This window comes from Protobothrops mucrosquamatus, unplaced genomic scaffold (genome assembly GCF_001527695.2).
Source record: "Protobothrops mucrosquamatus isolate PMUCROS unplaced genomic scaffold, P.Mucros_1.0 scaffold_165, whole genome shotgun sequence".
NCBI classification, from domain to species: domain Eukaryota; kingdom Metazoa; phylum Chordata; class Lepidosauria; order Squamata; family Viperidae; genus Protobothrops; species Protobothrops mucrosquamatus.
In genome coordinates this window covers 195,518-222,862 of record NW_015386241.1, presented here as the reverse complement: position 1 = coordinate 222,862, position 27,345 = coordinate 195,518, and the positions used below count along the sequence as shown (strand labels likewise).

The window sequence follows — 27,345 nt, the reverse complement described above, 5'->3', positions numbered from 1 at the left end:
CATGACTGTTTGGTTAAAATACTTTTTCTCCGAATCCTAATAAAAACCGTAGCAGCTTTCTAAAGACACCTCTAAGCACAGCAGTCTTGCCAAAGAATCTCAGTAAATTTCATATAATAAAAAACAAAATATATAAGAGTCATAAGAAAGGCTCTTTGCAGCAAATTCTCTTAATTAATTATGTGTTGTGTAGAAAACTACTTTATTTTCTAGAACTTGCCATTAATTGGAGGCATGAATCACTCCAAAATGTCAATTGCTATTCTCAGGTCTCAGAGAATACTGCTGTTCTGTGCAGAGACAGAGGGAAAGTTTGAGTCTGATTCTGGTTCTGTGTTGTGGCACTCTATTTTTCCAGGGCTTTCCCATCCAATTCATATTCTGTGAGGATTTTTCAGTCTTTTACAGCAGAAATAACAGGAATTGTGGATTGTCCTTATGGGGGAAAAAATTGAAAGTTGTGGTGTTATGATTACAGCCATCCAGTGGGTTAATGATGATGATTATTATTGATTGACAGATGAACAAGCACTAATATGAGTGTCGTGACTGTTTTCAGGCAGTAGGTGAGACCTTGAAGAAAAAGTGGCTGTGGCTTCAAAAATGCAAGCTGATCTTTGCCTTGGTGGGTTTTGTCCTCCTGTGCCAGACATTTAAAAAGCATCGCATGTTTTCTAATGCATCTTTTCCGACTGACGAAACTTGCTTTATTCCAACCTTCAGCACGAAAGGAGTTCGCACTTTTGCCAAAACCGCATGTTATTTATCGCTAGTGCAACAACAGCCCCATATATCACATCAAAGGATACAGCCACAGAGTGAATCATACATAAAACTGTGCACATTTGGCCAGATATTTTTTTTTGTTACGCTTAACAAGCAGAACATGCTTTTCATCAGATAAAATTCCATATCCTGATTATAATTCACCTACTGTGCATTTTGCAGTTTGGATATAACAAAAAGGTGCAAAAGAAGAAGCATGCCTAGATTGGATGTATTTTATATGAGCATGCGTTGGACATGACTGCAGATCCTTGTATCTTGTATTTTATTTCAGAATGTTAAGTTGGATGCCGGTGTCCTTCAGAAACCATGATTCCTTGACTTCCACTTTATAAACAACAAATAAAATGTGTTATTTTATAATATCAAGCAGGTTCAGCTTGACTTGGATGGAATGAAACAATATTGCCTTAAAACCCAATATACAGATGTCACTAATAAAGATACATGCGCCATATTTTTATTTCCAATGAAGTTCTACATCATAATTCCTACTTAGAAAAATAAGCAGATGAAATAATGGGAATAATCAGAACCTAAAATACATATAAAACTATACTGTGTGCCAGAATACTTCCATTCCTTGTACAGTACACTATAGGTCACATTAAATGAATTTGTGTGTTGCCTTTATGGAAAAGCGTTATTTTTAACCTGTTCTCTCCATCCAAATTTGTTTTGTTTCTTTTGTAATCTTAGTTCTAGACTGCTATGGCCTGTCCCCATCCCACATTTGTCCAGCCAAGTTTCTTGCACAATAAGGGGGCCAGTCACCAGCAAGATTCTCAAACTCATAATCCCATGAAGACTTTTGTGGATATTTACCTTTCTTTTCAGCAACTGAGATGTTGAAAAGAGAAAAAAAAACAACCACTGGAGTCCATGTCTGATCCATCATTTAACTTTCCACCCTCAGAGCTCATCCAGAGTAGACAGCTGTTCCTTTCTGCATACCCTTTGCTAACGTTCTTGCTGAACAGGAAAGTGTCTATGTCTAAATTCCTGAAGATTACTATAGATCTAATAATTTCAATACAGCAGACCTTATTTGAAGATGCCTAAAAATTTACTCAAGGAAAAATGCTTCTGTGAAGTTCTAGCAAATACAAGCCTTGTACCACCAGTCTTACTGGCCAGCATTCATGCTATGGTTAAGTAGATACTTTTACACTGCTGAAATAGTTCTAGAACTGGACTTTCAAGGATTACACGTGTACATATATATTTGTATGTACACACACACACATATATACATATGGTAATTTTAATATATAGTTGATGTCCTTGATGCTCTCTGAGCTTGGCTGTTTTCTTGCAGATGTTTCATTACCCAACCTAGGTAACGTTATCTAGGTTGGGTAATGAAACATCTGCAAGAAAACAGCCAAGCTCAGAGAGAACCAAGGACCCCTTATTTCAACCCTGAGCTACAAATATTCTCCTTTATTGATAGCTGACATCAAAGAACCCATTATAGCCCTATCAGGAGGATAGGAGGATAGTTATAATTCAGGTCACTGAGCTAGATGTTGCTGTCTCCAAGCAAAGGACAACTCAAGAATAGTAGTCAATGCTTAACATAGCTAAGCTATTAATCTTTTGCTCCTGTGGACTTCAGGTAGTCTTCAACTTACAACCATTCATTTAGTGACGGTTCAAAGTTATCCCAGCACTGAAAAAAGTAGCATGCAACTCGTCCTCGCTCTTACAACCGTCATAGCATCTTCACGGTCACATGATCAAAATTTAGGCGGTTGAGAACTGGCATGTATTCATAGCAGGAGTGATTATAGGTTGAGGACTCCTTGTAGGCAGATTTGACCTGACATTAGGATGATCATAATTGCATTTATCATAAATCAGGAGAACATGTGATCAACATTGTCAGATCATTGGAGAGGACCATCACCTATGCTCAGGACAATTATATATTCAAAGAAACCTAAGAGACATATGCGGCTTTACAATTAACATCAGAAGGAATTTAAAAGCTGTAATAGCATTTGATTGATACATGACTTTTCTGTTGTAGCAAGAAAGACAGAACTGAAACTTTGCAATATTGAATTAAAATGGTTCACAGTAGGGCCATTAGCTAAAACATGCAAGATAATTGTTTAAAAATGAAAGTTTTTTATTATAAATCATGCTGTGAATCTGAATGTGGCGGGTTGCCATTACCATTAGATAAATTAAAGCCAGAGAAGGTTTTAAGAAAGATTTTACTGTCACCAGTATGGTTTTTCCCAGAGAAGTTCCTTGGTTCCTGCTATCTTTACTTTTAAAAAAATGAATTTTAGAATTGCTTTGTCTCCTAAGGCAACACATATTGTATCTATGTTTCGTTACTGTGTTTTAAGAGGGGAGTCATTGCATTCTCTAGCGGAGGGGTCCCCAACCCCTGGGCCACAACCCACTACCAGCCCACGGCTTATTCGCAACTGGTCTGTGTGAGTGGCGGGTCAGAACGCATGCAAGCATGCACGGCTCAACTTGCTCACTCGCGTGGCCCAGTTCCCCTCCCTTCCCCTCCGCTGGACCCCCAAGCTGCAAAAGTTGGGGACCACTGCTTTAGAGAGAATTACATTAATTTCTCTTTCTCTCTCTCTGTTGTTTTGTGTTTTTTTTGTTGCAAATATTGGTATGCCGTTCTTGATGTCCTAGTAATCATCATACTTCAATTTCAGAAGAAAATACTGCCATATGCCAATGGGTAGTTTCTGCCCCAGTAGGAAATTAAGATATTTTTTTAGCTAACTGTGCCATGCAGTTGATGGTTAAAATTATCTCAAGATAATTGGCCAACTGAAGCTTCCATTACTCGGTGGGTGATGGGAAATGAGCTGCATTATATACCTAACTGAGACAATGGGGAAGAGAGTAACCTGTTAAATTTATATGACTATGTTAACGATGCATTGCTGCACATTCTCTGAAGTCTTTCCAGGACTAACAACAATGAAAATGCATGATGTTATTTGCAAATAAGAATGGAAAAAAAATGTTCATACTGATTTAAATTTTTGTTCAATTAATACCACACATGGTGTCCAATCCTACAACTTTAACTTTGATCTGGCATCTTGTTAACCTAGCAAAACCTCCTCATTAAACACAATGTTTTGAAGTATTCATATACAAGTAGTCCTCAGCTAACAACAATTCATTTAATGACCATTCAAAGTTACAACAGGACTGAAAAAAAAGTGTCTTATGACCATTTTTCACACTTATGTCTGTTGTAGCATCCCCTTGGTCACTTGATCAAAATTCAGACACTTGGCAACTGACTCATATTTATGACGGTTGCAGTGTTCCAGGGTCATATGGCCACCTTTTGCCTGATTCACTTAACAACCATCTTACTAACTTAACAACTTAACAACTGTGGAAAGAAAAGTGGTAAAATGGGGCAAAACTCACTTAACAAATGTCTCACTTGGCAACAGAAATTTTGGGCTCAGTTGTGGTCAAATTGAGGACTACCTGTATGTTATTTTCTGTGACTCACTGCAACCCGGAGAGATAGGCCTTCTTGTGTCCACAACAATCTTAGATAGATCTAAAATTATCTTTTTATGGAGAAATTCAAGCATAAGACTCCCTAGGAGTTCAAATGAGATTCCAATAGGAGGCTGATTTATAATTTAACCCACAGCAGTAAGTGGTCCAAATATTAATTCTGAATATTGTACCAATGGAGTTATTAAATTTCACCCCACTGGGAAACAAAATATTGGAGGATTTTGCCATTTGAGGGGGGGTGGAGAGCTTCCTATAGTCTTTTGTGTGCTGTAGGATATGCTTTTAAAATGACTTGGCCAGGAAAAATCCTAACTTTAATATAATTTTAACTTGAACGTAATTCAATTATTCCAATGATTTAAGCATATCTTCTTACTGACCCAGTGCAATGACAATTTAGCAGCAAATTCTGGAGGTCACATTAAGGACTTGTCCCACCAAAGGTAGCTCCAAGATTTCAGTCTAGACACCATGAAAAATTGCTTGAAATAATACATTGGATCATCTATGGAAACCTGAAATGGAATTAAAACAAAGGGGAACCCTTGGAAAGTGATAAAGAATGTGGGACTGGACATCATACATCTATAAATATATATTACGCCTTATTGTTAACAGCTTTGCCAGTACCTGTGTGATAGCTTAATTGCTTTAAAAATTACATTTTTGTTTCCAGCATCAACAATTTGCTTCCACTATTTTATGTGTTAGTTTAACTTCTTGCTTTTTGTTTGTTTGTTTGTTTGTTTGTTTGGCGGGAGGAGACGAGGAAGGGAATTGAAACTGATGATAATAATGTCATATTAAAGCTATTTCTACATCTGTAACAGGAATATCATAAGTTTCCTCCTGACACAAGCCATTGTTGATTTCACTGTTATAGGGGAAAGGCTCTAGGGCGGCAGATAAGGCTGTTGCCATGGTGATGAAGGAGATACCGAGGGAGGAGTCTCCGGAGGAAAAACCCCTCCTTACTATGAAATCACAGGTGGGCAGAATGGTCCGGATTTGAAGGAGGAAGCTGGTGTATGTCAATGCAAAAGGCAATCAACCGCTAGTAGAGCTACCATATTTTGATTGCAAACACTCAGCCACTAGGTGGCAGTAGAGAAGTGCCACTTTAGTATCCATTTGCTGCCATCTAGTGGTCACTAGATCTCTTCAGCTGAGATACGGTAGCCCAATCATTTTCTAAAAGTCTTCCATTCTTCTTGAACTCCGTGTTATTAAATTTCTCTCTCTCTTTTCTCACTCTCTGTCTTCTCTCTCATTCTCTGCTTTCTCTTATTCTTGCTGTACCTTTTTCTTTCTTTTTTTTTCTCCACCCCCCCCCCTCTTTTCCTCTCTCTTGTTCTAACTTTATCAACACACTTTATCAACACACTATTTAAATCAACGTATTCTTCCTCCAAATTACACTGGAGGCATATTGGCAAAAAAAAAGAAGAAAAATGTTAAAATTTGAAAATACACCTTGCTAATGTGTTTAACAGAATATTTTCACCTGTATCCTTTAAAAAAAATTAAACTATATCCAGCATTTATTTATAACTGTATTTATATATCTTCTTTGGCATTGTTCTCAGGGTCCAGCTTACAGTATTATAATATTATATGCAATATATTGTTACAGAATTTTTCAAACAAGTATGAAAGGCATGAAATATAATATAAAGCAGAGAAAAACATTACTTCTTTCACCATTTCACATATTAATGTTGGATTTTTTGAAGGCGTTCTAAGTAAAAATGGCATACGTAACAAGATTGTGCATGCTAGTCATTAGCAAAGCATCTAAACTGTTAAAAATTGCCTGCTGTGATCCATGCTGTCTATAGTTACATAATGCGCTGAAATAAATGAACATTAATGGCAAAAAGTTAAAACATACTTAGTTTGTTGAGCTTTGTGCCGTACTTCACAATATTTAATGCTTTTGACATAGTCATGTTTACTGATTTCCACCATCCCTAGCCCTAGCCCACCTCCTCCACACATGTCCACCATGTTGAATGTGGAGGCCATTTTTCTCCAGAATGTTCTATTTGCTGTAGCTCATGTGAGATCTTATCCAAGTTGTACCCAATTGTCTTCAATTTTGCAATTTGCAGTTCTCAACTTTAGAAAAGCTAGGTTGAGGTCTCCAACCTTGGCAACTTTAAGACTTGTGGACTTCAAGCTTTGCTGGCTGAGGAATTCTGGGAGTTGAAGTCCACAAGTTTTTAAATTGCTGAGGTTGAGGACTCCTGAGCTAGGTTATACATTAACAGATTCAATGAAACATAGGACAACTGAAAAAGAATTTCTTCAAAAGCCAACAAGCAAACAAGCAATCTAATGACCAATCTATTTTGTTGAAATGGTCTGCTTTAGTAATCAATATATGAGTCTTCAATCTTATCAGCTAAGGTCAACAGGAATGAATGTCCTTAATTTTCCAATTCCTTGTACATCAAAAAGTATTGGTTCTCTTTTAACTCTATGCACAAACGATATAATTATATTTATGTTGTGTTATGTTACATTATGTTATGTTATAATGTTTTATTATAAGATACAAAAAATACAGGAAAAAAACAAAAGTTAGAAAACTAGGAGAAGGAGAGAAAAATGCAGAGAGAAAAAAGTGATTTCTGACTTTTTTAATGCAGTGAAATACTTCAACCTTTTGCTTTACATTTCACAACATTTCAAGCCATTTCTATAACAACAAAATCATTCTAATCATGAACATTTAAAATCATTTCCATTTTTTGAATCTATACCGTGATTAGCATTAAGTATGATTTATTAAAACAAGTTGACTTCTCACTGTTCATTATGAAATAGACTTGTTTTAGTAAACTGTAGTTAAGAGTAAACATATGGGTTTAATTCTAAACCTCTGAATATGATAAACCAGAATATTAAATAGTAATTCAGTAAAATATGGATAGCTAACAAGACTCGGGCAGAATAAATGGAGATAATTTGATTCAGATCCCTAGATAAAATGAATAACATTTAGCATTTGGAGGAAATTGATAAATCTAGATTATAATCGCAAGGATTTTTCAGTAGTTTATTACACACTGGCATTAATTGCATCTTTCTTCTGAATGCATGAAAAATGAACGGGAGGGAAAAATAGGTTCTTATAGAATGCAATAATACTAAACAGGAAGGGCTGTAAAGAACAGTCTGATCAGGGATTTCCTGATAGATTAGCCCTAGTAATCAACTATTTTAATTAAGGATCTGAATTGCACTATGTATGGAGCCTTAAGTGCCTTTGCCAGAACTTAAATATTAACTCTGAAATCCTGTGATATTTTTTTTAGACTTTCTGCATTAAAATGTGGGCTGTGCCTCTAAATTTTGGTTCCTCCCCTTGTTATTGAATCAGTACTCATTACTATTACTATTACTATTATCTTGTTTGTATGGAATAAATGGAAACTTATACTGAAAACAAAACCCAACTCAAAGGCTTTATTTTTTCTAACTTCATTTTATTTACTAAACATTTAAAAAAAAATACAAACCAAGATGGATAAGAGACGTATCAAAAGAATAAAAAAGTAAACTATAATTTAAAAAGTACAGGTAAGTACATATAGGATCTGAACTGTCAAGGAGATTAATGTTTCTTTAGGTATCTCAAACACAACAGATGTCAGGCAGGGAAGATCTGGTCCACTCATGAAGATCCAATTAAACTGATTTATTGCTAATCATGCCTATGCACAGGAATATTCTCAACTAATGGTTAGCCCCTGCTAGGAGTTAAGTGTCATCATAATTCAAGGAAAGTTGAATTTAGTTCGCTTGTGTCTGCATAGAGATTCTAAGCTGATCCCTCTTTTGACTCTGCCCCCAGGCTCTCCCACTTCTTCCTGTATACAAATGTGTCATAGGTTTGTAAAAGAAAAGTTAAGACTAATTGAAACTAACAACTTTAAACGAAGAGTACCTGATTAACACAGTATTTACATAGTAGCTAGAATTATAGGCAATGTAATTCTAATTATAGATGATCTAATTATAACTATGGAATCACATCTTCAAATTGCTCGTAAAGTTAACATATAAACTAAATGTATAATAAGCCATATTTGGGGTGTGGTACAAATCCATACATTAAGTCATAATCTAAGAAGAGTCTCCAGTTAGAAATGAATTCTATTTCAGATTTACTTTTAAGTATAATATTTTGGACATTAAAACATAGTCCCATAACGTGATCGTCCATCTTTCCAAGGAACAAATCAAACATGCTTTCCAATAAGAAACATGTGATAATCCTTAGCACAGCTAACATAACTAATTCAGCATGCTTTGAAGGAATACATAGCTTAATAAAATTGAATAAAAATAACCTTGGTTGCAAAGGAAATTCAGATTCAAAAGCTGTTTCATGTGAATCAGGAGCTATTGAAGAGACCCACAAGTGAGGGGTTTTTTTTCAACAGAAATAAAATGAATTCTACACTGTTTGCCAGATTGAAGCATTTGTTTAAAATAATGGTAACGATAGCAGTTATAAACAATACGGGCCCTGCTGTTATCAACAATTTGCAAATGTATGTATTAAAATATCAGCCCACCTTTTTTGTTTATTATTTCTACATATTCCAATACCCTGAATGTTAAATCACTTGAATGATTCAAACTAATTCAAAGGCAGCTCGAACCTTGCAATTATTTCATTTAATTTACTTATTTGTGCAAAATCCCAAAGTAGCTTAATTTAGGTTATTAGTAATTGCCAATATGCTTCTGTGCCTTAAAATAAATTATTCTCAGTTGCCTTTTACAGATTCGCAATATTGAATTACCCACACACGTATGTCGAGATAAAAGATAACTTCTGAATAACCATTGTCCCAATAGGTATTAGAGTGAAAGTGTATGGGTTGCCCCATATGTAAGAAGGTTGTGATTCTGTCTGCATTTTATGTGAACATGTGTTAACACCTTGCCAGTTTCCAATAGCAGCTCCTTAACAAACATGCAAAGCAAAATAAATATCTGAGTCATCTTTGCATATGAAGTTATGCACAGGTAATAATCCTTGTAGGAAAATCTACCTGTTTGATGCCGCTGTTTATTGAACTCTGATACAGTGATGGACTAGGAAGCTTTGCTTTGATACATTCTGTTTTGGTTTTACATGCAAACCAGTTTATGAATCAAATAATAATAGTAGTAGTAGTAGTAGTAGTAGTAGTAGTAGTAGTAGTAGTAGTAGTAGTAGTAAAGTTGGAAGGGATCTTGGAGGCCATCTAGTCCAACCCCTTGCTCAGGCAGGAAACCCTATACCATTTCGGACAAATGGCTGTCCAGTCTCTTCTTAAAAACTTCCAGTGTTGGAGCATTCACCGCTTCTGGAGGCAGGTTGTTCCACTGGTTAATTGTTCTAACTGTCAGGAAATTTCTCCTTAGTTCTAAGTTGCTTCTCTCCTTGATTAGTTTCCATCCGTTGCTTCTTGTCCTGCCTTCAGGCGCCTTGGAGAATAGCTTGACTCCCTCTTCTTTGTGGCAGCCCCTGAGATATTGGAACACTGCTATCATGTCCCCCCTCGTCCTTCTCTTCATTAAACTAGACATACCCAATTCCAGCAGCCGTTCCTTATATGTTTTAGCCTCCAGTCCCCAGGTAGACTGAACGAGAGAGTAGAACTCCTGATTCATATTGTAATGTTTTTCATGCCCATTTGTTTTTATTTCCAGTACTGTAATCATAAGAGTTTTCCAGAGTGAACTGTTATTGGTTTGTGCATGTTGAACTGGCCTCACCTTTGCCGTCGCTGAGTGGAGAAGTATTTCTGATAATTGCCTCCAGATCTGCTTAGCTGTATTTGATCGTGTGGCCTTTATCACTTGCAAACTTCTATAAATACTTTGCTGCCTTGTGATGTGGATCCCCATGCACTTTTCATAGTGAGCATTTGTCTGACATCATGTAAGATTGCAAGAAAATCAGAAAGTGTTAGGTCCAATTTTATGTCTTTCTTCTGTAGCAGGGAAGTCATTTAACAATTCTCTCTGTGCTAGACTCCCACGTTGAGTTCTTAATGCATGCAGGCATAGATCAAAGGGATTGCCTTGATCATGTGACTGTTTCCTGCACAACTGTATCTCCTCTGCAGCTGATATGAGTGGTATCAATTATGATTATGAGCTGTGGTGGTGCAGTGGTTAGAGTACAGTATTGCACGCTACTTCTGCTGACTGCCAGCTGCCTGTAGTTCAGCAGTTCAATTCCCGCCAGCTCAAGGTTGACTCAGCCTTCCATCCTTCCGAGGTCGGTAAAATGAGGACCCAGATTGTTGGGGGCAATATGCTGACTGTGTAAACCACTTAGAGAGGGCTGTTTAAGCCCTGTGAAGCGGTATATATGTCTAAGTGCTATTGCTATTGCTATCAAAAATGATTGGACGTGACTTGCATGTATATGCGATATTTCTTCACTGCTGGAGTCTATCCATGGGGAACCTATTTTCAGTGGCTTCCACGGCGTGGTTGTAGTCTATAAACTCATAAACTTTAATGCAGAAAATGAAAACATTTAGCTCAATTCTGCATCCAAAATTAGATTGTCTAGCTTAACTTATCAACTTAGCCTTCCCAATGTATTGAATACAACTCTGAGTCCTGGCAGCATGGTTATTACTTTAATAGCTTGAAATTAGCCAGCAGCATTAATGTACAAGAATGGTAACAACATTAACAAGAGCTTAGTAAATAAGAGAACAATCACCCCCAAACCTGATTATCTTTCAAATGCATTGCAATCTCAGCCTTTTCAGGTCTCTAAATAGGCCGGCTAACTTCAACTCTGAACAGTCTTCCAGAATAATGTACAGGTAATCCTTGACTTACCATCACAACTGAGCCCAGAATTTCCGTTGCTAAGCAGGACACTTATTAAATGAATTTTGCCCCATTTTACAACCTTTCTTGTCACAGTTCTTAAGTGAATTACTGCAGTTGTTAAGTTAGTAACACAGTTGTTAAGTGAATCTGGCCTCCCCATTGACTTTGCTTGTCATAAATATGAAACCAGTTGCCAAGCAACTGAATTTGGATCACATGACCAGGGAGATGCGGCAACGGTCGTAAGTGTGAGAAATGGTCATAAGTCACTTTTTTTCAATGCCATCGTAACTTTGAACGGTCACTAAACAAAGGGTTATAAGTCAAGGATGACCTGTATGGGGGTTTTTTTCAACTTCCAAGTGTATCTTATAATCTTGGGATTTTGTAATACTTCTCTTTGCAAATATTAGCTTGGCCTAACCACATGTTTGCTTTTCTTAGATTAGTTAAGCTGTCTAGGACAGGGGTCTTCAAACTTGGCCCTTTTATGACTTGTGGACTTCAACTCCCAGCATTCCTTAGCCAGTGTGCCTGGCTGAGGAATTCTGGAAGTTGAAGTCCACAAGTCATAAAAGGGCCAAGTTTGAAGAACCCTGGTCTAGGAGATCTAACTGACATAAAGTTCAGTGGGACTTACTTTGAGCTGCATAGAATTGCTGTCATAGAGAGCCACAATTGTGATGGCTATCACAGACTGAAAGACTGAAAATGCCCTCTGAAGAAAAATTTCATGGCATCTGGCCAGTTTCATTTAGGAGACAAAGATCATGATTTGATCATTTATTATTTATTTAATTGATTATTTAATTTATACAGCTGCCCATCTCACCAAAAGCGACTCTTACAACAAAACTGTAAGCAAAGCATTTCATGCAAAGGAAAATAGGTGATTAAAGACTGGCTCAAGATATTATCTATGCACAACCTTCAAATACATATACATAGCGTAATTAATTCTCATATACATATGTATATGTACTGTATATATGTGTGTATATATATATGTGTGTATGTCTACATATGTGTTTGTGTGTGCGTGTGTATTTTAATAGGCCTCCCTATCCATTCATCTATTCCATTTGCATCTCTAAAATTAGAACTGGAGTTAAATAGATTAATTAGTTTCATGTTTAGCCAAAAGGGGTTTCATACAAGTTGGTAACCTAGACCAGGGGTCTTCAATCTTGGCAACTTTAAAACTTGTGGACTTCAACTCCCAGAAATCCTCAGCCAGCAAAGCTGGTTGAGGAATTCTGAGAGTTGAAGTCCACAAGTCTTAAAGTTGCCAAGGTTGGGGACCCCTGACCTAGACCACAAACACAGTAGTAAAACCCTCACTGCCAACCAATATTGGAAGATAATCTCATGAAGATGGGTAAATTACTAGATCATAAAAGATGTCACGCCAATATCTCAAAGAACGTTTTTGAGTAGGGTCAGTTGATCTCATACTTTTGGATATAACAGGAGTCATTAAGTATCCAGTACAGCTATGTGGATGTATTAGTGTCATGCATTTTATTGAACCATGATTTATTAAAAAGCCATAGTAATCTTGTTTACACATCATATGAGCCGTAAACCATTGTTTCCAAACCATAGTGGCTAAGTTCACACATTCCACTACGGGAAAATCGAACATATTATAGCTTGGTATGATAGATAGTCCTCAACTTACAACCACAACTGAGCCCAAAACTTCTGGCAACTGGCAACTGTCTCATATTTACGACGGTTGCAGTGTCCCAAGGTCACGGGATTCTCTTTGGTGACCTTCCGGCAAGCAAAGTCAATGGGGAAGTCAGATTCGATTAGCAGCCGAATTACTAACTTAATGACTCAGTCATTCCCTTAACAACAGTGGCAAGAAAGGTCATAAAAGGGGGCAAAACTCACTTAATAAATGTCCCCCTTAGCAACAGAAATCTTGGGCTCAATTGTGGTCATAAATTGAGGACCACCAGTAATGTGGGCTAACCTAGAGGTGCCCAGCATTGTGCACAATTGCTTTACAGATCAATAGTAGCTTCCGAGTAGTCTTCAAGGGCAGCCCCATGTAAAGTGCCTGGCAATAATCCAAACAGGTATATGAGCGACCATATCTTCAACTCTATCCCAAGAATGTCTCAAGCACAACTTTCTCCAAACACCTTCCAAATGTTCTCAGGCTACAGTTTCCCGCCCTGCCTGAATAGTGTGGGAAGAATCCAGAGAAAGAAATATTTTGGGAAATATTAAAAAGGCAGAATATATTTCCCCAAAGGATCTTAAAGGCAGAAACCAACACACACCGGCAAGTCTCTCTGTCCCAAACAGAAACCAGGTCTGCAGAAATGCAGATGTGATAATCTTGTCAGAAAGATTGGAGCCAGGAAGCTGGGATTAGAAAGACAAAGATCCCTAGAATCAACAATCCCTCACACCAAAAATCAACAGTCATTAGCCACAGCCACAGGGAAGCAGGATATGACCTTTGGGACATAATAGGATTAACCCACCACTCCCTATTACATGTGGTCAGCTTTCCCAGAGCCATCTTTCTGTCTGGCTCTTCTCTTCAATAAACTACAACCTTTCTAAAGCAGTCTCCATTTTGATTATTCCCAGCTTGGACTGAACCCTGATGAAGATTTTTCTTTCAATAATAGCATGGCCATTGCATTCACATGCATTGTAGGCCAAGAAATCTAGGGGTTTATGAAGACTGTTCTTAAAGCTTTTCAGTCTTTGAAAAGACGCATCCAGACATATTGGGATTATGATGTCCAAAATTCACTGTTGTTGTTGTACTACCACTTTTGAAGGCACACGTTTGGGGAAAACTGGGCTAGACTCACTAGGCCCAGTGCCATAGGAGCTCTAGTATCAATCCTATTGAAATGAATGGGACATTATAAAACATGGTGGAAGACTGATGACTTAGCAAATTTTCCTTCCATTGTGTGATTGCAAAAACAACAACAGATTGTTGATTTGTGGAAGCAGATTGCATGTATTATTTCTGCAAAGATGATGCAAACCGATCAAGTTTCTTTTTAGAAGAATGAGGGAGAGAAAACAAAGCAAAATAAAACCAAGCAGTTAAAAAGCAACTCTAGAGCTATTATGGGTAGTAAAGTTTACTTTCAGATCTGATGCAAATCTAATTTTAGAGGGGGAAAAAAGTGAATAACATGATAGTGATATTGGATTAGAGGCAAGTTTGGTGGACTGAATACCCTTATTCTACAAAGTTAAATAATGATATCACAGCAGCAGCCAATAAGCCAGACTGAATACAGTACCCATATTCTGGCTATTGAGTCTTGCTTATTGGCTGCTATTAAAGTATTATTTAACTTTGAGGACTGTATCTCTGAATAAAGTATTATCTCTGTGTATCTTCCTCCTCAACCTATTCAAGCATTTTCTAAATACCAGCCCTTGTATAATTTGGATTCTTAACACCCTTAACTAATAAGACTAAATCCATTTTTATGGATTTGCACTACTCATTGAATCCTAAATTAGTTATCAGGTAAGGGTCACCTCACACATTAAGCCACTCAAAAGCCAAATGCAGGTTAACACCTTATATGTTTGAATCTGCTGGGTTTTTGATTCTCTTGGTTAAATACTTCATGTAAGACAGCCTTTAAAAACCTCTTATTGACAGTGTTCCTCCCAAGGTTATTTTTAAGCTGCTTTTATAAATTTTCTTGAGCTAGCACACTCTCACAAATAGGGGTAGGACTGTTACAAATCTCTTTACACAGCTAATGTGATTCTAGACTAACTCCCATTAAGTGCAGAAAAAAGTAAGTCATGAGGATCAAGACTGGATCTTCCTGCCTCTAGCTTTTCTGTCCTCTCCAAATTCTCAATATCCTGATTAGAAATTCTGAGTGGATACGTGACACTTTTAACTGCTTTTATAGTTTTAGAGTTGTAAGCTACTCAGAGTCTTTTGGCTGAGATGGGCAGTTTTAGAGAATGAATGAATGAATGAATGAATGAATGAATGAATGAATGAATGAATTTATGCCATTGTATATCCATGGCATGTATATCCATAACCATGGCATAGTGAATTGATCATAATTGGCTGGGATTGCAGAACACATAAACCTTAGTTTACCATTAGTAGCTGGTGATACCAACTAAACCAGGGGTCTTCAAACTTGGCCCTTTTATGACTTGTAGACTTCAACTTCCAGAATTCTCAGGAATTCTGGGAGTTGAAGTCCACGATTCATAAAAGAGCCAAGGTTGCCTACCCCTGTTCTAGTCCAACCCCCTTCTCAAGGCAGAAGTATACCATCCCAGTCAAATGGTTCTCCAATCTATTTTTGAAAACCTCCAGTGATGGAGCACCCCAACACCAGATGGCAAGTTATTCCACTGATTAATTGCTCTCACTGTCAGAAAGTTTCTCCTTACTTCTAGGTTGGCTCTCTCTTTAACAAGCTTCCACCCATTACTTCTTGTCCTGCCCTCAGGTGCTTTGGAAAATAAGTTAGATGCCTCTGTCTGTGACAGCCCCTCAAGTATTGGAAGAAGAAGGCACCTTACACTACAGGAAACAAATGAATTGCAAAAGCTCTTTTAACTCTGATTTTGTAGTATAGAAGAATTTTGAATTCATATCCAAGCCCTTTACTCCTCCAAATATATATTGTTCCATAAATCTCCTTTTTCCTCACTCAATATGGAACTCTAAATTATTCCTCGTTTCTCAGATATATTTTTTTTCTTCATTGCAGCATCCTGAAGAAGCTTCTGTTTAAAGTTAGGCTTGAAAACCTGCCACTCCATCTGCAGAATTAATTAATTCCTTAATAACAGCTTCAGTGCTAATATATTTGAAGGGCGCCAGCTTGGGCAGGTTTTTTTGTAAATCTCACAGGGCAACCCATATGCTTAAGATAATCTTTCCAGATAATGCATTAGCTGGTTGAATTCTTTCGTTACACAGAAAAAGCTAACTTGATTACAAAGCCTCAGCAGCGTGCCAAAGTTGGCTTTCGGTCTGTAAATGGATGAATAGAACATTGGAAAGGAGAATATTTGATCAGTGAAAATGTTTCAGCTTAAGAGCGAAGACGAAATCTTATCACCAAACTGGTAGCTGGTAGTTTCAGGCAAATAAAGATTGACACATTCACTTAAGTTTACAAAGCAGAGTAAATGATGTAGCAATTCTTGTCCTGCCTTCCAAGGCGCCTGAAGGCAGGACAAGAAGCAACGGATGGAAACTCATCAAGGAGAGAAGCAACCCTAGAACTAAGGAGAAACTTCCTGACAGTTAGAACAATTAACCAGTGGAACAACCTGCCTCCAGAAGTGGTGAATGCTCCAACACTGGAAGTTTTAAAGAAGAGACTGGACAGCCGTTTGTCCGAAATGGTATAGGGTTTCCTGCCTGAGCAGGGGGTTGGACTAGATGACCTCCAAGGTCCCTTCCAACTTTATTATTATTATTATTATTATTATTATTATTATTATTATTATTATTATTATTATTATTATTATTATTATTATTATTGTTATCATCGTCATCATCATCATCGCACAGTCAGCCAGATGTTCAGACTGGATTTGGCATTTTATCTACCCATCGAGTCCTTACCAAGGACCTGGGAAAGGCAGACGTGGATGTTTGATGGTATTATTATTATTATTATTATTATTATTATTATTATCATCATCATCATCATCATCATCATCATCATCATCATCATCATCATCATCATCATCATCACACAGTCAGCCAGATGTTCAGACTGGATTTGGCATTTTGTCTACCCATCGAATCCTTACCAAGGACTTGGGATAGGCAGACGTGGATGTTTGATGGTATTATTATTATTATTATTATTATTATTATTATTATTATTATTATTATTATTAGTATTAGTATTAGTATTAGTATTAGTATTAGTATTAGTATTAGTATTAGTATTAGTATTAGTATTAGTATTAGTATATCAAATCCCAACGTGTATGAATATCTATGAATCCCAGCAGAGTAAAGACTTCTCTCATTCTATTTTCCCATACACAGCAAAAACAAAACCTTAGACTTATTTGGTCTCTTTCTTCTTTTCAATAAAACCACATTTTTTTTTAAATTCATTAGAAGATAGTGCATAACAGAGGACTCATACTCCAAAAAAAGCCCCCACAGCTCTCCTGCTTCAAACCAGTATTGCAGAAAACAGAACCCACAGATACTTGAACATTTCCTTTCTGTTCTAAAGGGTTTTATTTGAGAGACAATTTCCCTTTCTTACAGCTGAATGGGCGATAGCACCTATGTCACGGGTGTCAAACTCACCACGTCACGTGACGTGTCATGACGTATCGTGACTCTTTTTGCATTGCCGGCAATGGGGTGGGCGCGGATTCAGTATGATGAAACCGGCCCGCGGGCCGGCAGTTTGACACCCCTGACCTATGTGATCTGGGTGAAGCTAAGCAGGACTGGCTATGGTTAATATTTGAATGGGTGACCACCTGAAGATTCTAAACCAGACATGTCAAACTCGCAACGTCACATGACGTCGCACAACGTATTGGGACGGTTTTGCCATTGCTGGCAATGGGATGGGCGCGGCTTCTGGATGATGCGTCCGGCCCAAGGGCTGGCAGTTTGACACCCCTGTTCTAAACCTTTAGCCCAATCAGGAAGTTGGGAAAAAAAACAATCCGGAAGAAGGTAATACAGTAATGCAGGGGTGTCAAACTCGCAAGTCACGTGACATGTTGTGACGTATCACAACTTTTTTCCATTGCCGGCAATGGGGTGGGCGCAGTTTCGGCATGACGGATCCGGCCCGTGGGCCGGCAGTTTGACACCCCTGTGGTAATAGGTACAGGTCGTCCTCCACACATGACCACAATTTATGTTGCTAAGCAAGGTGGTTGTTAAGGGAATCACACCCAATGAGTAAGGCAGTGATGGCAATCCTTTTAGAGACCAAGTGCCCAAACTGCAACCCAAAACCCACTTATGTATCATCAGGTGCCGGGTGGGCATGGCCCATTGGGTGGGTGTGGCCCATTGGGTGGGCGTGGCTGCAGTGGTAACGGCAGACTGAGTGGGCCTAAAAAGTTCAATCAATCAATTCCAACTTTGCGAGATTTTTTTTTTCCCCGCGAGAAGGTGAAATTGATTGATTGAACCTTTTTTTTTTTTTGCACACGGCAGCGGAGGCCTAAAGTGAAAGGGTTTTATAAAACCGAGCTGAAGGCCTAGGACTGGGGCGACGGCGCACGTGCCCACAGAGAGGGCTCTGTGTGCCACTTGTGGCATGCATGCCATAGGTTTGCCATCACAGGAGTAAGGTAACGGCTAGCTATACTTCCAACTTTGCAAGCAACATTAATCCAGAAGTGGAAAATGTTCTTGCAATTAGGGACCACAGTTTTTTTACTTTAAATTCAACCTCAAAGGATTGCAAAGAGTGTGGCCGGTTGCACCAGCCGAAGCAATGGCATTGCTTGTTTTTTGTGAGATGGGATTTAAGGGCTAAAATAGCACCCCTTTTCTCCCTTAGACCAAGCACCACAGGGAAGAAACCTGACTCTTCCTTAACCTTGTTTCATTCAGCAATATAAAGATGCCTGGAAAGAAAGCCAATCCTCCATGCATGAAACTGAATAAAGTCTTCCTTCTAGAAACCAAGAGTAATTCTAATAAATCTATCATCTGGATTCATATTAACATGGGTAGATTGCTATATTTGTTTGTGGGTTCCTTCCTCAAGTTGATGGGTAATCTCTAAATCATTAGAATGGTGTTAGCATTGTACTTAAGGTAGCAATTGAGCCTGGGGAAAACCAAATTACAATTCTCCTTCAGCCATGAAAGCTTACTGAATAACTTCAATCAATCATTGGGACTCACGCCAACCTAGTGGGAGTGGCTGTTGTGAGACAAAATCGGATAGGACAGACACCGTCTCAGGCTCTTGGTGGGAAATATATAAATAGAATATTATGGAACAATTGAACAGTTTGGATCTTGAATAGAAAGCATTGATAGGGCAGAAAAGGAGCAGGATGAAATCAGAAAAGTTCTATAAGCTGTGAAAGGATTTGTAGCAATGGGCTCATTCAAATAGAGAGATGCAATCAGTGGCCAGCCTTGCTGTGTGAGGTCAATGTTCAGGAAGGTGCAGGAGCAAATTTTAATTCATCTTGCAATTTCCTGTTTCAGATTCGGAATGGCCACATATGCATATAAATAATTAGCATGCTAGACACCAAATGTTCTCTTCATGTAGCCCTAAAACATCTTGTTGAAATAATAATAATAATAATAATAATAATAATAATAATAATAATAATAATAACAACAACAACAACAACAACAACAACAACAACAACAATAATAAAGTTGGAAGGAACCTTGGAAGTAATCTAATCCAACCCCCTGCTCAGGCAGGAAACCCTATACCATTTCAGACAAATGGCTGTCCAGTCTCTTCTTAAAAACTTCCAGTGTTGGAGCATTCACAGCTTCTGGAGGCAGGTTGTTCCACTGGTTAATTGTTCTGTCAGGAACTTTCTTCATAGATTAGATCTTCATTGATTACAGCAGGGGTGTCAAACTCGCAACGTCACGTGATGTGTTGTGACTTTTTTGCCATTGCCGGCAATGGGCTGGGTGCAGTTTTGCTATGATGCATCCAGCCCACAGGCCAGCAGTTTGACACCCCTGGATTAGAGGGAAAAGACTCTTGAGAGATCTTTGTAGATTCCTAGATTAGATCTTCATAGTTTAGAGGGGGAAAGGGTTAAGAACCAGGGAAACAATTTTCGTTTTTTGAGTTGTCAGATATGATTGGTCCGAAACGACCATCATCATGCTGTTTGGCACTGTTATCTGTGGATGGAAGGAGTTAGAGTCCAACCAGAAGTGGTCACTGCTGAAGATGACAATCACTTTGAGCCAACGCAGGTATGATGGGAGTTTCACACATACACTCACTCCCTGCCCTTATAAGAACTCTCAACTCATGCAGATGACATCCATAGCATCCTGTTTTCCAAATGTTTTTGAAATGTGCATTGGATGATTTGTTCTGCCTAGCTGAACAAGTGATGGAAAGGAAAGGCATCTGGATAATAGCTTTGGTCTCTTGCCTCCTCTTGATTTCTGCAGTTGACATGGGCTCCCTGTTCTACAGAAAAGGCAGATTGTCATATTGCTGGCTAGTTGTCAAACAGGGAACAATGCGTACATGCAAAAAGGCAGGTGAATCCACATGCCCATATGGGTGGCCTGATTTGCACAGCATGCTAAAGTAGACTAAATAGATTTCTGGCATAGATTGAAGAAAGCAGCTCATCAGGTTAAACCACAATAAGCTACCTTAATCCATTATTTATTTGAATATAGCATGTTATACAAGCACAGCAACTGTATTTTGCTAACAAGAGGGTTGGGGTTTAACATATTGTATAAACCCAGCTAAAGGGGCCTTCATTAGATTCCCAAATCATAAAAAGCATGCCCTTTGGAATCCGATTAGGATATAATTATATCTCTGAAAAGATGACAACCCTCTCCCAGTACAAGTCTGAAATCTGTCTGGAGTTAGGTACAGATGAGTGCTGTTTTTATCTTTATTTTATTTTATTTTGTTTCCTCTCATTCAGTTGCTATGTTCACCTCATTTAATTTCAAGGAAGATTTGTGCCAATTTAAGCCAACTGATGCTTTCAGAAATGGAATAATATATATATATATATATATATATATATATATATATATATATATATATATATATATATATATATATATATATATATATTTAAGCCGTTCAATGCTGTCGTGACATTTGTGTGCATAGCTAAGCGATGCCTGCATGCACACACATCCACACATCTCCTCTTGCTTTTTGTCACTAGCTTGTGAATGAGCAACAAGAAAGCCGGCCACTCCTGAGTCCTTCTATAGATGACTTTCTTTGCGAAACGAAATCGGAAGCCATTGCACGTCCGGTGACGTCAAATACCGCAGGTAACAGATCTTGCATTCACTCTTGTTCCGTTGCAGTTTGTTTCCAAACTCTGCTTGATGCTTGTTTCTCTGCCTACTGCTTTTTGAAGCTCCCCACCAAAAAAAAAACACAACAAAGATTTTCTCTCATTTGAGGGGGAAGAAGCCAGCGGTTCTTAATGGCACATGTGCTTGTGATATTTGACACTGTTCAAATATGCCCAGAAAATTTGAAAACCCATGAGAATCAGTGGGGTTTCCAAAAGAAAGGGCTGGTACATATATATATATATAAGTTGGCATGTGAGTTGAAAGCTATATTCTTAGATATTTATATCATTGGTTTCTCCTGGAACAAAGTGTTATTGGCTAATCATAGAGCCGGGGTTCTGGATGGAATGCATTTTTCATCTGGCATATGAAGATAATTTTGATGCTAAATAAAGTTCACTGTTGCTTTTAAAAATTCAGTATAAATATAAGGGGAAAAATGCAAGTAGCACAAAATCTGGGTTTTGACAATAAAGGTGTGAAAACAAGTTGCTTGGCTCCTGTTGATGTTTAACAAGTCAGGTCAGCCTAGATAAAAATATCATGATGCCAAGAGAGTTACCTCTGGAAGAGAAAAAGACCATAATATCTTACTAGAACACATGTTTGCATATATAATAATAACAGAGTTGGAAGGGACCTTGGAGGTCTTCTAGTCCAACCCCCTGCTCAAGCAGGAGACCCTACTTACCAGGAGTGTCAAACTGCAGGCCCGCTGGCCGGTTTCATCATACCGGAGCCGCGCCCACCCCATTGCCAGCAATGGCAAAAAAGCTCCGATACGTCGCACGATGTCACGTGACATTGCCAGTTTGACATGCCTGCTATATACCATTCCAGGCAAGTGGTTACTATTTCTACACAATCTCAGGGCCACATTTCAGGATTTCCAAATATCTGACTTTAAACAAGTTAGGAGTGCATTTCTGCAAAAAGAGAGGGGGGGTTTCACAAGAAAACTGGAAGTGATGGAAGAAATAAAAGACTCATAAAGGAAATTTTAAGAGGTTCAGGAGCCATTAGTACTCCATAAAGGAAAAAGCTTTTTTCTTAAGATTTGAAGACAAAAACATAAGATCTCACATTCACCTGAAGGCAACACATGAGAAAAATCTTCTCTATAACCTTCAGAAGTTACTGCTAGTTGGTTTAGCCCAGTGGTTCTCAACCTTTTTAATGCCGCGACCCCCAACCGGTCGTAAGTCGAGGACTAAACCGGTCGTAAGTCGAGGACTAAACCAGTCGTAAGCCGAGGACTACCCAATCGGTCATAAGTCGAGGACTTTCCCTGACCGGGAGCGCCGCGCATGCATGGTTCCGCCCCCTGCGCCTGCTCCGTCTCTGCCCCTGGCAAGCGGCAGAGACGGAGCAGGCCAACCACCAGCTGGCCCAGCCCAAGGGAGGTAAGGCACCCGCCGGAAAAGGGGAAAAAAATGGCGGACAGCCTTGTTTGGCGACCCCCGTGAAATGGTCGATCGACCCCAAATGAGGTCGCGACCCATAGGTTGAGAACCGCTGGTTTAGCCAGTCTTCCCCAACACCAGTTTCACTTTGTCCTATACTGACTAGGAAATGTGAAAGTTGCAATCCAACTTACCTGGGGTGAACCAAAGTGGAGAATACTGTGGACCTATAGTTTCTATGTAAGGTTTTTTTTTTTTCATAGCCTGATACTCTCCAAGTGTCATTCTTAGAATTCCCAACCATCATGCAATCCCAACATATTTTGGCTGCAGAAAGAAAGTGTAATGACAACATCCAGTCTTCCTAAAACATTTTTGCTAGTTATTTTACTAATAGCCACATAACTGCCTCACTTATTCCAAATGAGATTGTCCATCAAATCACATATGCATTCTGAGTGGCAAGAACCCTCTAAGGTATGTGTGTGTTGGACCTGGTAAGACTGAACCACAAACCATTTGCATGCAAGGGATGTGTTATGTATACATCCCTCTCATCCAGATGAGGTGATTTGAATACAGGGTTGCAAATAAATTAATCTGTCCTCCCAGCTGTCATTAGGGAAATACAACTTTGCATATTGGATTCACAAACAGTATCAAATTTAGATGAATTTGTAAGACATTTTAGTCTTGTTGCTATTCCACCCAATGCAGGATCTGGTTTTTGACACACACAAAAAAAGGATATGCTGTAAAACAGGATAAACTTCTTCTGTCTTCTCATTCATTGTTGGTTTCTCCAACAATATTTGTGGACACATATTGAATATGGCTTTTATATCCTCTTTTCTACATAATCAAATGAGTATAGTAGGACAATAATTTCAAAAGGGCATCCAAAGAGAGAACCAGAAAGAACTGAAGATCACAATGAAAGGAGAAAAACACTTAAATTTAACTTACTAATACTGAAGCAAAATATTTTAACATTGGATATGTTGAAGGATAAGTTTGAACAATGGATGCAGAAGTTAATGTTAAGCCTGCCTCTATAATAGATTGCATTTACAATGTTATGAAAAAAGAACAGGTTTTTCCCAGCAACACTGAGACTGATCTGAAAATGAATTTATAAATGACAGGCTATATAAGAATGATGCAGAAAAAGATGCTGCACTAGACATATGAGAGAAATCAACTGAGGGCTTAATAATTAAAAGGGATATACAAATAATGAACCAAGAGAGTAACCTGGATAATCTTCCTATGCTGGATTTACAAAGACGCTTGTTAAAGCTTTAAAAGAATTGTGTGAAAAAGGACAAAGAAAAATCTGGAAGAAGAAATCAAGTTCTATTTGAAGAGATTAAAGATCAAGATTGTTAAAAGTAGAAGGCATGGATATGAAGTCGCTTTATTTGATCAAGGTCAAAATAGATATGCTGTTATTTTGGGTAACTCTTAATGGATTTTTACTGATCAGACTGAAATGAGGTTTTCAGGATTTGTTCAGAGATAAAAAGATGAGCGGGGTGGTGAAGATGCTCTCTTCCCACTTGGAAGGTTGAGAGTTCCATCCTAGGTGGCGGCAGATGTTTCTCTCTTAGGGCACAAAGAAAAAAATCTACTAGGAACTCTGCGTGGTGTCAGGAAGGGCATCCAGCCAGTAAATGCTCAGTTCCATCCAGTTGCCCCAACTCTGCAGGGTCATAAAAAGGAAGCCTTTATAGATAAAAGATAGGATATGGGGAAAAGTTAATATTTGTTGCATTTTAAGAGAAGGTGATTAATTACTAAAATTGTTTCTACTTACGACGAAGGGGAATTTTTTTTGCTTATATTTATTTTCTTGTTCTTTACACTTATTTTTCCTTCTTTTCTTCATTTTATATTTTTTCTTTTTAACCTGTATATATATTAGTTGGTATTTTTGCAGTTGTAATTTTTAATAAAGTTACTTTTTAAAAAAAGAGGTCATCCAAAAGGAAAACAATGTACTTTCATTTACCTGAATTATAGGTAAGGTAAGGCCAAAGAACGATAAAGATATGTCAGTGTCTTTTTTTTTTTTAACTACATGGATCTTAAGACTTGTGCCACTGCTATTTTGTGCCACAGGTCAGCCCTTTCGTAGGATTCAATCCTCTACCATTGCCTACGTGGTTCCAGGCTTTTAAAAATAGCATGCATGTAATATCCTTTTTTGGTGATTCCTTATATTGATTTTCAAAAAGGTTGATGCTCATTTACACAATGAATGTGTCACCTTGCCAGGCTTCTATTTAACTATTTTAAACAAAAAAACGCATTCACCACTTCTGGAGGCAGGTTGTTCCACTGGTTAATTGTTCTAACTGTCAGGAAGTTTCTCCTTAGTTCTAGATTGCTTCTCTCACCCGTTGCTTCTTGTCCTGCCTCCAGGCACTTTGGAAAATAGCTCGACTCCCTCTTCTTTATGGCAGCCCCTGAGATATTGGAACACTGCTATCATGTCCCCCCTCGTCCTTCTCTTCATTAAACTAGACATACCCAATTCCAGCAACCGTTCCTTATATGTTTTAGCCTCCAGTCCCCTAATCATCTTTGTTGCTCTTCTCTGCACTCTTTCTAGAATCTCAACACCTTTTTTACATCGTGGTGACCAAAACTGGATGCAGTATTCCAAGTGTGGCCTTACTAAGGCATTGTAAAGTGTTATTAACACTTCACGTGATCTTGATTCTATCCCTCTGTTAATGCAGCCTAGCACTGTGTTGGCTTTTTTGGCAGCTGCAGCACACGGCTGGCTCATATTTAAGTGATTGTCCACTAGGACTCCAAGATGTTATATTCGGTAAGCAGACCATAGGAAAAATTCGAAGCCCTCGTCTTTCAATCTAAATTGCTAATGAGTACCTAAAAATATGTGACTTGTGGGTTACTCTTGCAACTGCCCCTTTCTTTTAAATGGCTTACTTCTTAATCTCCAATGCAAATCTTTTGACATTGGCTGTGCTGCAGTATAAGGTTAAACCATACATGACAAATGTCTTCCTGCAGTGAAAAACAAAATCCTAAATGTGGGAACGCTGAAGTTTCTCCCCACTCCACCCCCACCCTTCCCCCACCTATCCCCACCCAGGAAAGCCAGTCAACATTGACGATAAGATTTGAAGGCATCCACTAAAATAGCAGGCTGTAAAAGTGCTTAGATTTCATTTGTGAATCATTCTCAAGCTTAAGGAGATGGTTTTGAAAGATTAAAAAAGTATAAGAAGAAAATGAAGTAAAATAAACATTACATAACTTCACAGCATAGATTTTATTAATCCATCCTTAGAACTAGATAATTATCTGCCTGGGCACTCCTAATTAATGCAGACTCTTAAAATATGTGGAAAACGAAGGAGTTCATCAAATATTATGTGCACAATTGGTTCAATTTTTCCTTTGGAATCTTATCAATGTGCTTTTATTGAACCCTGGAGTTTCCTTAGCAAGGGACTGCTTTGTGCAACAATTTTGTCACGTTTCTACATTAATTTAAGTCCCTATTGAAATAGTATGAAATCACCAGCTGACTAAATGTGAGGAAAATTACTTGATTATTAAGGACCCATGGCTGGGTTCACATCCTTGGCACTTATGGGTCGCCCTCAGGGCTTCTATCTTGAGGTATCAGGGTTAGGATTAAAGCAAGAAATTTTATTTAGCTCGTTCCCTCAAGGGACCTCAGCCAGTGACAATATCTGGCTGAGCTCATGTGGACTTAAAAGCTAAGGCAATCACCTGATTGGTATTTTCATAGGAAAATTTCCAGTGTGTTTTGTAGCCACACTGGAAAACCACAGAAGAAGGTAACGGCAAACAATTTAAATAAATTTCAGGACAACCATACTATCAGATTTACTGAAGAGGTGATTTGAATTACCTGGAGCAAAGAAAAAAATAGTTAAACTAAAGGTTTCCTGCCTGAGCAGGGAGTTGGACTAGAAGATCTCCAAGGTCCCTTCCAACTCTGTTTATTCTATTCTATTCTGTTCTGTTCTGTTCTGTTCTATAAGAAGAATGGCTGAATTTGATTAGTGGGGTAAGATTTAATGGAGCCCCTGAGCTGATCCCCTTATGTTAATCATCAGTGTGGAACTACTATGAGCTGGAAAGTATAAAAAGTAAATATGGTAATTTTTGTGATTTATAATAAATGTAAATCATGTGTGTAAGCAGGGATTTCAATTAGAGAGTCACCATTCTTTCCTATATATCTTTTTTTAGTCCAAACTTGAGATAGGGGGAATCTACCTTCCCTTGCCAACACATATGCACACACACACGCGCGCGCGCGCGCACACACACACACACACACACACACACAAATTATCCCATGTTACATTCAGTTTGGATTCCACTTTGACAAAGGCAAGGGAAATTCAGCTTATTTTTTCAAACATTGGAATTACAAAGCACTGCAAATGTATTAAAATGTCTCTTTTTTTCACAATGGTCCTGTGATAGTTCTGTCAACAGGTCTGGATCTCCTGGACCTCAGAGAACCTGTTTCCCAAACCCAAAGCAAAGTGAAGAAACGGGAGAATTCCTCAAGAGGGGAGAGCTTGAAAGGGCCGACCCATAGAAGGAAGACTGAAAAACCAGATCTTATCTATGTGGACACCGAACAGAAAATCCAACTACTCAAGGGTCCAGAGAAATCATTGGATTTAGGTAGGTAGCTGTTCTGGAGGCATCTGC

General features: G+C 38.3%; 1 protein-coding gene across 1 annotated transcript in view; it reads left to right on the top strand.

Annotated features, from left to right (window-relative positions):
- The first annotated feature begins 568 nt into the window (after positions 1-568).
- PEX5L (peroxisomal biogenesis factor 5 like) overlaps positions 569-27,345 on the top strand; it is a 53,568-nt gene continuing 26,791 nt past the window's right edge. The window contains exons 1-4 of the mRNA XM_015821515.1: positions 569-625; positions 5,195-5,299; positions 21,070-21,181; positions 27,112-27,318. Coding sequence (XP_015677001.1) covers positions 5,231-5,299; positions 21,070-21,181; positions 27,112-27,318 — 388 coding nt within the window. The 5' untranslated portion in view covers positions 569-625; positions 5,195-5,230. The remainder of the gene's footprint in view (positions 626-5,194; positions 5,300-21,069; positions 21,182-27,111; positions 27,319-27,345) is intronic.